General features: G+C 33.7%; 1 protein-coding gene across 15 annotated transcripts in view; it reads left to right on the forward strand.

The window, feature by feature from the left end:
• LOC126763630 (supervillin) overlaps positions 1-13,564 on the forward strand; it is a 473,985-nt gene that overhangs the window by 415,386 nt on the left and 45,035 nt on the right. For all 15 annotated transcript variants that reach the window (XM_050481333.1, XM_050481322.1, XM_050481321.1 and 12 more), the window contains one exon: positions 1,824-1,982. In XM_050481333.1, the coding sequence (XP_050337290.1) occupies positions 1,824-1,982 (159 nt within the window). The remainder of the gene's footprint in view (positions 1-1,823; positions 1,983-13,564) is intronic.

Below are 13,564 nucleotides of genomic sequence, written 5' to 3' on the forward strand. Positions count from 1 at the left end.
CCGATGAGTATGTATGTGCGCTTCACTCTATGCGCACTAGTGTTGGTGTGAGAGCTGCCATAAGCTTCTACAGATTGGAAAATTTATCTGTTCCAATGATTGAGTAGTTCTTAGTTTATCTTGCGTATTTAATCTGTGCAGTACGATAACTCCGCTCCGAAATATCCACTTTAAGTATCCACTGAAGCTTGTAACTGACTATCAGCCGTTGTAAAAAAAAATTTCGTGTTAGAAAAGTCTTATCATTAATTGAAAAAGTAAACGAGATGTGCTTGTAAAATTAAGAAAAAGAATTTCGCTGATGTTTCTGGAAGGATATTCGCGGCTGCAGGTCTTTTTGGAGTGTCGAGAAGAGGTCGCTGATGAAGACCGAAAGAATGAGCAAATCCAAAGTGAAAACGATGCTCATTGCCTATTTTGACATCAAAGGCATCATCCACCATGAATTTGTTCCTCCGTCAACGCCAAGTTTTACGTGGAAGTCCTCAAGAGACTCAAACGAAGAGTAAATCGGGTCCGACAAGGCATTGCTAGCGATTGGAAGTTGCATCACGACTCACTCCGGTTTTCTTGTGAACACCTAACCAAAGCCGGCATACCAACGCTTCCGCAGCCGCCCTACAGGCCAGATGTGGCCCCTGGACTTTTTTGTTTCCTTGCCGAAGGGGATTCAAGCAGCATGCACCTCGGTTCTCACGGCGATTATAGACAATGCCTTCCGTGACGTCTTCAATGCTTGGAAATCGTGCTGGCAGTTCTGAATCGACGCAGAAGGAGCCTTGGTTCAATAAATTTTTATAAATCGACTCCGTCCTATTACCAGAACCAGAATTAACAACAACTTCAGCAACGAAATCCTACGTAGAATAACTCTGCCAACAGGTGCTACTTCGGACTGAGTAGGCAAATGAGAAGTAAAGTCCTATCTTGACGAACCAAACTCTACAAGTCACTCATCATCACCCGTCCTGCTATATGGTGCAGAGGCATGGACAATGACAACATCTGTGGAGTCGGCGTTAAGAGTTTTCGAAGGAAAGGTTCTGGGGAATTAGCGTATTGGCAACGACGAAGGTCATGTTGTTGTTCGAATGGATAAAAACACTCTAGCTCTGAGAGCATTCGACACAGTGCCCGTCGGTTGAAGCAGAGGAACAGGAAGACTTCTAGTCCATTGGAAAGACCAGGTGCAGAAGGACACTGCACTGCAAGGCTACACTTGGAATTGACATCAAACATCGAGAAGGAAGAAAGGCTGGCGCGCTGTTGTAATCAATTAAGAAGAAGAGGAAGAATATTGAAGGTACGGGGCATACCCAAGACGACAATAGCCATCTCAACGGTCTGCGGAGATCAAAACCGAGACACAACAGAAACCAGTAAATAGTTGGACTAATGGATTTCATACGGCGAAGCTTCTGCAAAGAAAAGGCAGACTGTCCTATTGGCCGAAAGGTGATGATCACAGTTTTCTGGGATTCACAAGGTCTGATTTACAAAGGTTCCTGAAGAAAGTGGAAGGGTCATAGACCTCTACTTATTGGGCCGATTTGACAAAAAGACACAACATTTCCAAAAAATCGGAGAAAAAGGTACCTTTCCATCATGACAACGCGACGGCTTACAGTTCCGCTGTCACTACGACCAAATTGGTCGAATTAGACTAATAACTGGCATCTGGCATAGTATTCAATGAAGCACTTTTAGAGAAAAATAGAAAAAAAATTTCAAAATCTGAAATATAGTATATTATAATTATTCTCTAAAGTTAAGTTTGAATTTTGCAATAAAAATTTCATGCAAACTATTTTCATTTTCCTTAGGTCATGGGTCCTGATCAACGCACAATTACAGTCGGCTGTAAGGCAGGCTCGATCGCCGATCGGCTTGCGGCTCTGCAAAAGAGCGGAGAGGATGATTGGAAGAAGAGAATCTCACGACGCGACGAAGTCGATGAAATACGTCGAGAGAATCTAGTAAATGTAAGTCGAGATTTTTATTACTATTTTTAAACACAGACATATATTTTGATATATAACTACAGTTAGCGATTTTATGGTGCTTGTGATGTAATCGCAAACGAACAACAAAAGCGGTGTAAAAAAAAACTTTGTTGTAATGTGTGATAATGAAAGAAAAGTGCCTGTTTTAATATGTTCATGATTTGCCGCCGTTCGGTGGTCAACCTTATGACAACGATATTGGAGATAGTATTGTTGTTGTAATTTTTTTCAAGTATTTTTGTTATTTTTTTTGTTGCTTTTTATATATTAAAATAAATATATTTTTATTTTTAAATTTTTGTATTTATTTAAACAATTTTTTTTAATTTTTATATATTTTATAATTTATCTATATTTTATTTTCTACATATTTTTTTTAATTTTTTTTATTTTTTTATTTTTTTTTTTTTTTATTTTAATTTTTTTTTTTTTAATTTTTTATATATTTTTTAATTTTTATTTTTTTATTTCTATTTTTTTTTTAATTTTTTCGACTCTGCATGCCTCGTTAACCCATTGTTGCCAGCATGACGGCTGGTGTGAATGCGGTAAATGCGGCAGTAAGGCACAACAACATGCCATAAATAAATAAATAAGCGAAACAGCGAGAAAAAATGCAACCAAAAACAAAACAATAACAAATATGTAACACACAAAAGGCGGCAACGGCAACTACGTAACCGACTCGAATTGTTGTCTGCAATGTTTACACTCTTTCATATGCGGGTGGCAGTGGCAGTGCAGAAGTCGGTTCGCCAGTCTGCTAGTCCCCCGCTCCCACTCCGTCGCGCCGGCAAGTGACGCGTGTCATGTGAAACTCAATCGCGCCCGCTAACGACGCATTGTTGTCGCCCATGAAAAGCTGAATGGCAACAATGGCAGCCAAGCAGCCAACTGCAGCAGTAAAAGTGTTTCCTTGTTGCAAACAACAATAACAAAAAACGTAAAATAAAAAAATGAGGCACAAAACTACTTTACGGTGGCAAACGACATTTTTGCAGTGTTGCATGGCGGGTGGCAATGCGATGGGCGCTTACTCACACGTGCATATGTTGGTATGTGCGTGTGTGTGCTTGATATGCCGTTGCGCATGCGCAGATTTATGCCGCACAAAGCGCTTCATTGTTCGTTTTGTTGCTATTGTTGTTGATGCTAACTGTTTTTATTGTGCTTTTTCTCGTGCTCCAATTCTTTTGTTGCATAATATTTACTTCATTTTTCCTACTCTGTGACTGTGGCGGAAAGCAAAAGTGTCACAAATTAAAAAATAATGTCTCTCTTGCATTCTTCTCTCGACTGCCACATTGTTTTTGTGTTCTTTTGTCATTCTTATGGCAGAAATGTCTTAATGCAACTATAAAATCAACTTCGCTTTTAATTAAGTATGAACTGTTGTTTCAGTCTGTGACTTCAATGCGGACGCAATTTCGTAACAAAGCTGAGCGCTAGAGCCAGACATTTTTGTTGTTGCAATTAAGAGGAAGGGTCGCATTACAAATGGGTTGGTGGTAGCTTGAAAATTATTCATTCAACGCATATTTACTTCTACTTATGAATTTATGTATGTGTGTGTGTGTAGAACGGCATTTTATGTGAGTTACAGTTATGAAAGAGTATTGATTTTACCAGAGCAAGGAAAACTGAGTAACCTCTTTTAGTAAACAATAGAAGTTCTGTGAAATTCTGCTATAATATCATCTGTATTATCGCAGCTAGTAAGTCGACCTTGACTTATCTTTTTCGCCAATTCTGCTGTTCTTATTTTTCTTGCTAAAACTGTAATAATAGAAAGTCTTAGTATAAAGATAAAAATTAAAGAGTTAGGAGCAAAATAATGCTCACTAAAATTTAAGACGCTCGAAGGACGAAAAGCCATTCGACGACTTAATTGGCAGCTTGAAGGGTTATATTTGTATACAGTAGGCCAAAGAAAGTGAATTTTCCAGATTTTTTCTGAGAAAACTTTAAAATTTATTTATCGTGATTGATAATTTAAATATCGGGCGAAATATTTTTGAAAATTACAGTTAATTTGGCTTTCATATAGAGCCAATTTCTAATATTTATTAAAAATAAGAAAAATACACATACAAAAAAAGTACCCGGAAATTTTAAATAAAAAACGCTAAATATTTAATTATTCATCAATATTTATTTTTTCGCCTTCAAAGTAAACCGTACAAGGTGTAATAGCCTTTATATCCTTCAGCTGTTTTATCTTTAATTTACAATAATTTAATTACGGCAATAACTAGCTCGAACGCTTCCCATTACATACACCTTAGCTCAACATTCACCACACAGTGGTGGCTAATTTTAAAGTATGCTTTTGTAGCACCACAAACAGACACTCAGCGCAATGTTGACAGCATACTTTCAGGCGCACCTGCATAGAGTGTTGCGTTTATCAAGCATTTTCTTTAAGTAAACGACGCAAAGATAACTGCAACTGTGAAATATTTTAAACTTTTAATATAATAATATTATTAATATTATTATTATTATAAATGGTGGAAATATTAGAATTCATATGGAATTTCAATAAATAGCCGTAAAAGTCTTAATATCTTATACAAAATGTCTGAAAAAATTTATTTTTACTTCAAGCCTGTGTATTTTGTAGTTTTGTAAATAAAAAAAGGAATAATTTGTATAAAAATAACTTCAATTTTTAAACAATTTTTATACAATTTCTTCTATAAAGTAATTTTAACCAACTGCAAATCTGCTTTTCGATTGCACACTACTTACGAAAGTGCGTTTTTGATAACAAAAGCCCGCTTGCTATTCATTTTCTATTTATTTCTAACACTCTTGATTGTCGGATTCCCCGTAAAATCACTTTCGTTTGCCACTTTGTCGAATTTAGTTAACTTCAGTCTCCATTCACTGCTATCCGTCAAACGCTTTCATTTTCATGTGCCATAAGGAAATGACCAGCAAATGACAGTTAGTTAGCTGGACACAACAAATACTCGTCAATAAAGCAATCACAACAGTGCCACATTTGGTAGCAACAACTATGCGCAACGACCCGACCGGCTATCGTGTTAAGCGCGTGAGTGAAATAATAATGAGCGCTTGAGTTGTCTATGTTGTGGACGGCACATGTTCATATGCAGCTAGGAAAATCATAATAAATTTAATAAATAGACGGGAAAGAAAAAATATTCGACTCGTCAAATTATAAATATTTTAATAACGAAGTTTTCGTACTTAAATGGTGAACATACATACATATGTAGCAGGTGTCCTTGACTTTATGAGAGCGAATTAGTCGGAACATTTTATTGTTCTCTATTTTGTTCGTAATTTTCATATCAACTGATATTATTTCTATGTTTTAAAAGGTTTATTGATTTTTAAAAAATTATTTTAAAGAATTTCTAATATCCTGGTATCGTTTTTTGTATTATAACTTAAAGATGTGAAATTTTCGAAAAGCTTAAAGAATCATTACTTTACCTAAAAGTCATTAACCGATCTCAGGCTAGCCAAATGGTGTTTTTCTGGTTTTGAAATAAAAATAGAAGTATTTATCAATTCAAATTTTCAGATAATTTTTAATTTTATAATTTTTTTTTTAATTTTTTTAATTTAATTTTTATTTTTTTTTTTTTTTAATTAAATTACTTTATTTAATTTTTTTATATTTAAAAAAAAAATTTTTTAATTAATTTTCATGTTTCATGTTGAAAAACATCGACGAACCGTTTATATGAATATTTTCAAATCTGGCTAGTTTTCTTAAATCTAAGAAATCGTTTAGAATCAGAAGGATAACAACAAGAAGTACGGAACTCTTTCTTTAGAAAAATCTATTTATTCTGACAAATGATTTGTTTGCTTATTTTATCATTTGTTAAATTACTGACATAACCTTACAATTCTCAGTCGGATGTACCCTGAACTACATATATACGCGAACTAGTACCTCAGTTTTTCTTGATCTGCAACTTTATACACGTAATTTTCTGTCCAAAAAACTGCTCATTTGTCGGAACCGCCGATTTCGGACCTCTAAAACATATACATAGTTGTCACACAAATTGGCCGATCTATAAGATGATAAACTTTTTTATTTGACAAGATATCTTCACCGAATTTTGACTGAGGTAACGGTATAATCTCAGAGCAAATTATTGAGATCGGACTTTTATAGCATATAGCTGTCATACAAACTGACCGACCAAAATCCAGTTCTTGTATGGAAAACTTTTTTATTTTACAAGACATCTTCAGAAATTTGGCATGCATTGTTATTCAAGGCATCGCTACAATCACCGAACATATTACTCAGTGTGAACCACTGTGGTATTTAGCTGCCATTCAAACTGGTCGATCAAAATCAAATTATTTTTATTTATAAAAATTTCGGTGCAACTAAAGTTATTGTTTTCATTGTTTTTAATTAAATTTATTTTTTTTTATTTAAATTTATTTGAATTTTTTTTAATTAAGTTATTTTTTTTTTAATTTTAATAAACTTATTTTTTTTTTAATTAAAATTTTTAATTAATTATTATTTTTTTATTAATTAATTAATTAATTTTTTTTTATTAATTAATTAATTTTTTTATTAATTAATTTTTTTTTTATTAATTTTGATTTTTATTTTTTTATTATCGCGTATTTCACTTCTATTTATTTTCATATTTTATTATTATTTTTTTCTTAATCTTTCTACCATTATTCAATGTAATAATTAGCTTACTGAATCCAATATTGTTCAGGTCGGACCACTATAGCTTTTAGCTGGCGTTTGAACTTTCCTTGTTTTTAATTTAATTTATTTGCTTATTCAGTTCAATGAATTTTAATTTTAATTTTTTTATTAACTTTAAATTAATTTTAATTTTATTTTTATATTATATTTCTAAGTTTTTAAATTAATTTTAATATTTTTTTATAGTTTTTTTTAAATTAATTTTAAGTTACTTTTAACTTTTTTAATTAATTATTTTTTTAATTTTAATTAATTAATTTTGTTTAAATTATAATTTTTATATTAATTATTATTTTTTATTATCGCGTATTTCACTTCTATTAATTTTCATATTTTATTATTATTTGTTTTCTTTAACCTTTCTACCATTATTCAATGTAATATTTAGTTTACTGAATCCAAGGCATCGCTACAATATTGTTCAGATCGGACAGCTTTTCGCTGTCATTCGAACTTTCCCCGTTTTTAATTAATTTTTTTTACTTATTCAGTTCAATTAATTTTAATTTTTTTTATTAATTTTAAATTAATTTTATTTTTGTATTATATTTCTAAGTTTTTAAATTAATTTTAATATTTTTTTTTAATTTGTTTTGTATAGTTTTTTTTTAATTAATTTTAAATTTTTTAAATTACTTTTAACTTTTTTAATTAGTTGAATTTTTGTAATTTTAATTAATTTTTTTTTAATTATAAATAAATTAATTAATTTTTTTTTTAATTTTAATTAATTTTTTTTTTTTTTAATTATAATTTTTATATTAATTATTATTTTTTTTATTAATTTTGATTTTTATTGTTTTTATTATTGCGTATTTCACTTTTATTTATTTTCATTATTTATTATTATTTGTTTACTTTAGTTTTGCTACCATCATTCAGTGTAATAATTAGTTTACTGAACTCCAGTAAATACCGTTTTAATATTTTTATTTAATTTTTTTGTTTTGTGCTTTATATTCTTCGTCTACTAAATCTGTATTCATAACGTACCTCTCTTTTGGTTATTGTTTACTTTTGTTAACGCATAACTGTAGCTTTCAGCCTTTTCTTAGAGTTCTTGAAGCGTCTTTAAGCGCCCGTCGCGCGCTACTTATTCGCAAAAAGAAGAGTTAACAAGACAACCAAGAAAACACGCAGAACGAAGCGCGGTTAAAATTAGAGTTTTGTAATAAAAGCGAAGTCTTTACATACATACATACATATGTATGTATGTATATCATAGCTATATAAATATGTACTTATGTAAATGCGTTTAACGGTTAAAATTTTGCTTTAATTTAATAATGCTAATTTGGCGAATTTCACTAAGCAAAAGGCAAAATAATATTTTGCGCAAAACTAAAAGACACTATAAGATGCCAGCTAAGAATTCTACGAAAAAATTAATTCTTAAAAAATTTGTTTTTTCATTTTTTTTTTATTTTTTTTTTTTTATTTTTTGTAACATTATAACGGTGTCACTTGCGCTAACTGCCATTTAAGCCGGTTAAAAAGCTCATTTGACTCTTTTGGCCTCTGCGCAAGGGCTTCGCCGACGTTTAGACAGTTACTCAATTACTTAAACTAATCTCAAATGCCGTTATATGTGTACATGTATGTACATATGTATGTATGTATAGTTTCATTTTTGGTGCACTTTTCGCTTTGATTTACCCGCTCTTTTGTTGGCTCAAACGAAGCTTCAACGCTTCTTCTACTCACCAGCAAACGCTTCAGCCAGGCAGCAAAGCCAATTGAAAGTCATAGACAAAAAAAGCAACAAATCTTTACTGCTCGCCGCAAGTCCCTATGACAACATAGCATTTAACGCCGCTATAATGGCTGGACCTCGTAATTAAAGTGGCGCGACAGGGCGCTTAGGTTCGGGCAATTTGTTTGTCATTATGCCCTGAAGGCAATAGCCATATGCCGGGGGAAAATGGGTTAAGAAAAATGGTAACATAAAGCAAAGCGCAACATGATGAGACCCAAACATATGTACATACAAACATGCTTTTTCTGTCTGAGTATAATAGAAATATTTTTACTTAATTTCGAAAATCATAAAAATGCTGCGCTGGTGTTAGTTAAGTTACACACACATACATGCATATAAACATAAAATGTTAGCAATTATTCTTGCCACACTTTGCGGTCTTCATGCATTTGTCTTGGCGGCGACGGCAATTTATTTCACTTTAGTTCGCGTTTGCTAAGCTTCAAGTGCCGCTGCATACGGTTAATTGAATCACAGCAAGCGTTTGAGAGGCGATCTCGTGGGTTGCGCACAAATATACATACAAACACAACACATACGTACATATGTATATTCGTACATTTGTATGTCTTGCTTTAAATTTATATGCCGTGCAAACGATTGCTGCGTTCTTTTGTGCATAAATTGCTCAACAGCTTCTGAATTATGATCTTCTTCTTCTTCTCCTTCGGTTTTCTATAATTTACTTTTAATTTCTCTATAATAGATACTTTGTATACACTTTGTATCATATGCATATACACATGCACATACACTGTATATGAGCATTTGCACTTTATCTCTCTTCGGTTGCCTTTGCAGGCGTCGCCAATCACTTTTTGACACACATTTCAATTTTCGACGCAATTTCGACTTATTTTCTGCTAATTCATGATTGCCCATTTGAGTACTTCATTTTGCCACCCGTTTTATTCAATTGCTTGCTTTCGCACACATTTCGCTTTATGGTCAGCGTTATTTGCATTCAATTGGGCTTTTACAAATTAATTAAATACGCGGGGGTGTTTACATAACCTTTGCGGAGTAGCAAATTTTGGACGAATTTATAAATTTGTGCAATAAAAATAAAAAAAATGTTAAAATACAATTGCAATGAAAATAAAAATAAAACACGTACAATAGTATTTACCAGCTTTCTGGATATTTGTGGACTACTTGCCAAAAGAACTGCGCCGCCTCGGCGGCCAAGAAAAAATCAAGACAATTTCTTGATGTCCTGTTCTCATGTGAACCGTATACCCCTGTGGGGGTTCTGCATCGACCGAAACAAATGTTACTTAGAATGGCGAATGTCTGGGTTATGAGACGTTTGCAAAAACGACTTGATTTTCTAGCGCTCAAGCAGCAGTTTTTGATCTGCAAAATAGTCTTTCTTCGTCTAAAATTCCCTGCCTTTGAATATACCGGATGCTTTTAAACATTTTGAGATGATTAGTTATCTACATGAAGCCAACGGTGCTCTTATCCGTTCCCATTCCGCAGTTGTGGAGACTGAAGTACACCTGTCTTAGCAAGCTTATCAGACTTAATTACAGTTTCCTGAAATACCGCTGTGGCCAGGCACCCAAAGTGGTCTAAACATAAGATAAGATAAATAGATGAGGACTGCACCGGGAGCTAAATTCTTTAGTGCCCTCTCCCAAGTGAAAACGACCCACTTAGCCCCAGTATATTGACAAGTTCCAATATACAACTAGGTGCTAATGAGGCGATGTGATCGCTATTTGGAAACATGGATTCAAGGGCCTTTATCTTGCGTCTGTAGACTACTATGCAGTCAATCATCAGGTATTCTGGAGTTTCAGCCTCCCTGTCGCAGAGCCGGCAATTTCAACAAGAAGCTAGGCCTATTTTATATACATAAGTGCTTCTTGGGTCTACAGTGTGGCCAGTGTAGAATGCGACAAGTAGCCTGAGTTTGTCCGTTAGGAGATTGATTACATAAATAAACCTACTGGAATTGTAACCACTCATTAGCAATTTGGAATGGCGCATGCCTTGGAGTTATTGCCAAAACCTCGCCCTGCCTACTCCTGCTTCCTGGCGGGACAGCTCCTTTATGATATGAGGACTCACTACGATGAAGGGTTCAGGTCCTGCCATGTTAGTGGATGCTGCGGAGTGGACGAGCTCATCAACCAGTTCATTCCCGGTTATACCTTTGTAGGTTGCTTTAAGTGCCGCTTGACTGTCGCTAAATATGGTTTTGCGTTCGTTGCGTTGTAGGTTTATCTCTCCGCACCGACTTATGCAAAGTCCATTGTTTGAAATATGCTCAGAAAACTTCCCATAGATATGGAGAATTTGGTGCGTGGCCCTGCGAATCCTGCACCAATTCCTTTCGACGTTTTTGAGCCACTTGATTGCACTATACCTAAGCAGTAGCTCGAGAGTTGAATCATTCCATTCAGCCTTATCACAGGCGCTGATTTCATCTACCAAAAGTCTTGGATTATATTTATCAACTGATGTCTTCAAGATTTTATTGTCACATACTTCCTTAATTACTTTCTTCAGCTTTATTTTTGGGGTTATACTATTTCGGTTATACTATTTGGCTTATATTTAAGGTTTTGGTATATATTTAAGTTTATATTGTGCTCTCGAAACAATGTGGAATAAAATCGACAACTGCTGTTATCAAAATGTTTATATTGGCATTAGAAAAAAGCAATTATTTTCAAGCATAAAACGAGGATGTCAAAATTTTCGATCAAAAATGTCCTTACAGAAGACCGAAAAAGTAAGATATGGTTCAATGTGCGGGGAAAAGGATCAAAATATCCATAGTAATTGGAATAAACGTGATAAAAAACGATATCCTTGCTAGCTTATGAATCATTTTGCTCTCCAGCTTGTCGAAATATGCCTGGAATATTGAAGCAACTTTTGGCACTGTTGCCAGGTACTTTGTGGCGCTGTTGCGATAAACTAAAAATAATCGTAAAATATACAAAAAGAAAACATCAGAATACTTTTACGACACCCATAAATTATCGGTGAGAAATAGGTAAACTGATCGCTACTTGAAAAAAACCGATAAATACTCGTATATACTATATAAGTATTTAATATGCAAAGTAGGTTTCGTTGATAAAGAGGGTGTGGTGTGGACTCATGAAAATTGACAAAAGTGTTTTTATTATTGTATTATTTTTTTGCTGTTATCATTATTTGTTTTAGGCACAACAACAAGAATATATGTATATTGAAAAGGTGACCCTTTTTATTTGATAAAATGTACTTAATGCGCAAGTGAGTAGACTGGATTCAGGTTTGCTTCTTCGACAGATCGCTTAGTTGGAGTGGAGTGTATGCGAGTGTATTTTATTCTTTGGGCGTATATTATAACGGGTTTTTCAATAGTGACCCCACAAAAGTAGACCGATAGGGACAGCAAACGACGCCATATTTTTTGGCGCTCTTTTGACATTTCTCTTCAGTAAGGTTTGCCATTTCATCATGGAAAGATGTACGAACCAACAACGAGTCAAAATTATTAAAATTTATTACCGAAATTCAGAGTCAGTGGCCTCAACTTTAAGAGCTATATTCAGAAGAACTGAGCCCGAAGTAGAACTGCTCAGAAGAAATTGTGAATTCTGTGTTTTCATTAATATATATCCATTAGGTGGAAGGTTGAGGTCGCACTCATACTTATAAGATTTGTCTTTTATTCCTTTATCTTAGTCATAAAATTTTCAATCTGTATACTTTCCAAAGAAACTTTACAATATATCGGCGATGAAAACCACAAAACAAATAATAACAAAGCAACAAAAGATTAAAGAATGAAATAATCATAAAAAATGTAATTAAAGAAATACTCGCAAAACATGCAGCTTATCAGCACAAACAAAAACAACACAAACACAACAAGATATGACGGAACAAAATACAAAAGCAGCTAAATCACGATTTCAACCAACGAAACACGGAGAAACAGACCGCAAGCATGAACTCCGGCGGAAGAAAACAGATCGCAAGAACATTAATGCCAGAGTTGGAATTCAATAAATTAAATTACGAATCAGAAAAAACTGCAAAAGCAACAAAAACACAAACTCATAATAATAAAGCACACACAATCCGAGCAAATAAAAGAATGCGGGAACTCAAACCAAAAGTATTCCTGATGATTCAGTGCTGAAAGCAGAATAAAACAAGAAAAAGACGTTATAATCGCGGTGCCGAAGTCTTAATACCCTACACAGTGCCGTGCTTTGTGCATAAAAGGGTTTCAAAATATACCCTTAAATTGTACCCTCCAGATGGTGTAGAGAGCTTTACTGCATTCGAGGTCAAAAATGGACGATGGGCGTAGTACCGCCCACTTTTAGGTAAAAACACTATATACATATACATATGTATGTTTGTGTACTATAAATGAGTTGAATCGGGTCACTACTTTTCTTAGCCGCCATATACCTAATATGAATATTTTCGAACTTCTGGGTGACTACATATATACCGTATATACATAGGTGCAATATGTAAGTTTTCTTGAGAGATCCTGTTTTTCTTATAACGGTGCACATTTTTGCTTAAAATTAATAAAATCGGGTGAAAACTTGCCCTAGACCCCATATAAATAACAAACCTTATGTACTTGAAGTTACTTTCCTGGCTTTAATTCTTGAAAAATGCAAGAGTATGAAATGCTCGGTTGCACCCGAACTTAGCTCTTCCTTATTAGTCTTTATCTTGATTTTGATCGGTCAGTTTGTATGGCAGCTATATGTTATAGTGGTCCGATATTGATGATACCGACAAATAAGCAGCTTCTTGAGGAAAAAATTACGTATGCAAAATTTCAGATCGATATCGTGAAAACCGAGGGACCTGTTCGAGTATATACAGACTGCAGATTTAATATAATATATAACATATAGTATACGTATATAGGGTATAAACATTAAATGTAAAGCCAGCAAACAACAAATTTTAATAGCCAAAGCGACAGTTTGTTGAACGCATAAATCTGTATTGTACACGCTAGTGATTTGCTCGCAGCGGCCAACAACAAGCAGTGATCAATGATGATGGCGCTCGCACAATAGCCATTGGCATTTGCTA

This window comes from Bactrocera neohumeralis, chromosome 6 (genome assembly GCF_024586455.1).
Source record: "Bactrocera neohumeralis isolate Rockhampton chromosome 6, APGP_CSIRO_Bneo_wtdbg2-racon-allhic-juicebox.fasta_v2, whole genome shotgun sequence".
In the NCBI taxonomy this organism is placed as follows: domain Eukaryota; kingdom Metazoa; phylum Arthropoda; class Insecta; order Diptera; family Tephritidae; genus Bactrocera; species Bactrocera neohumeralis.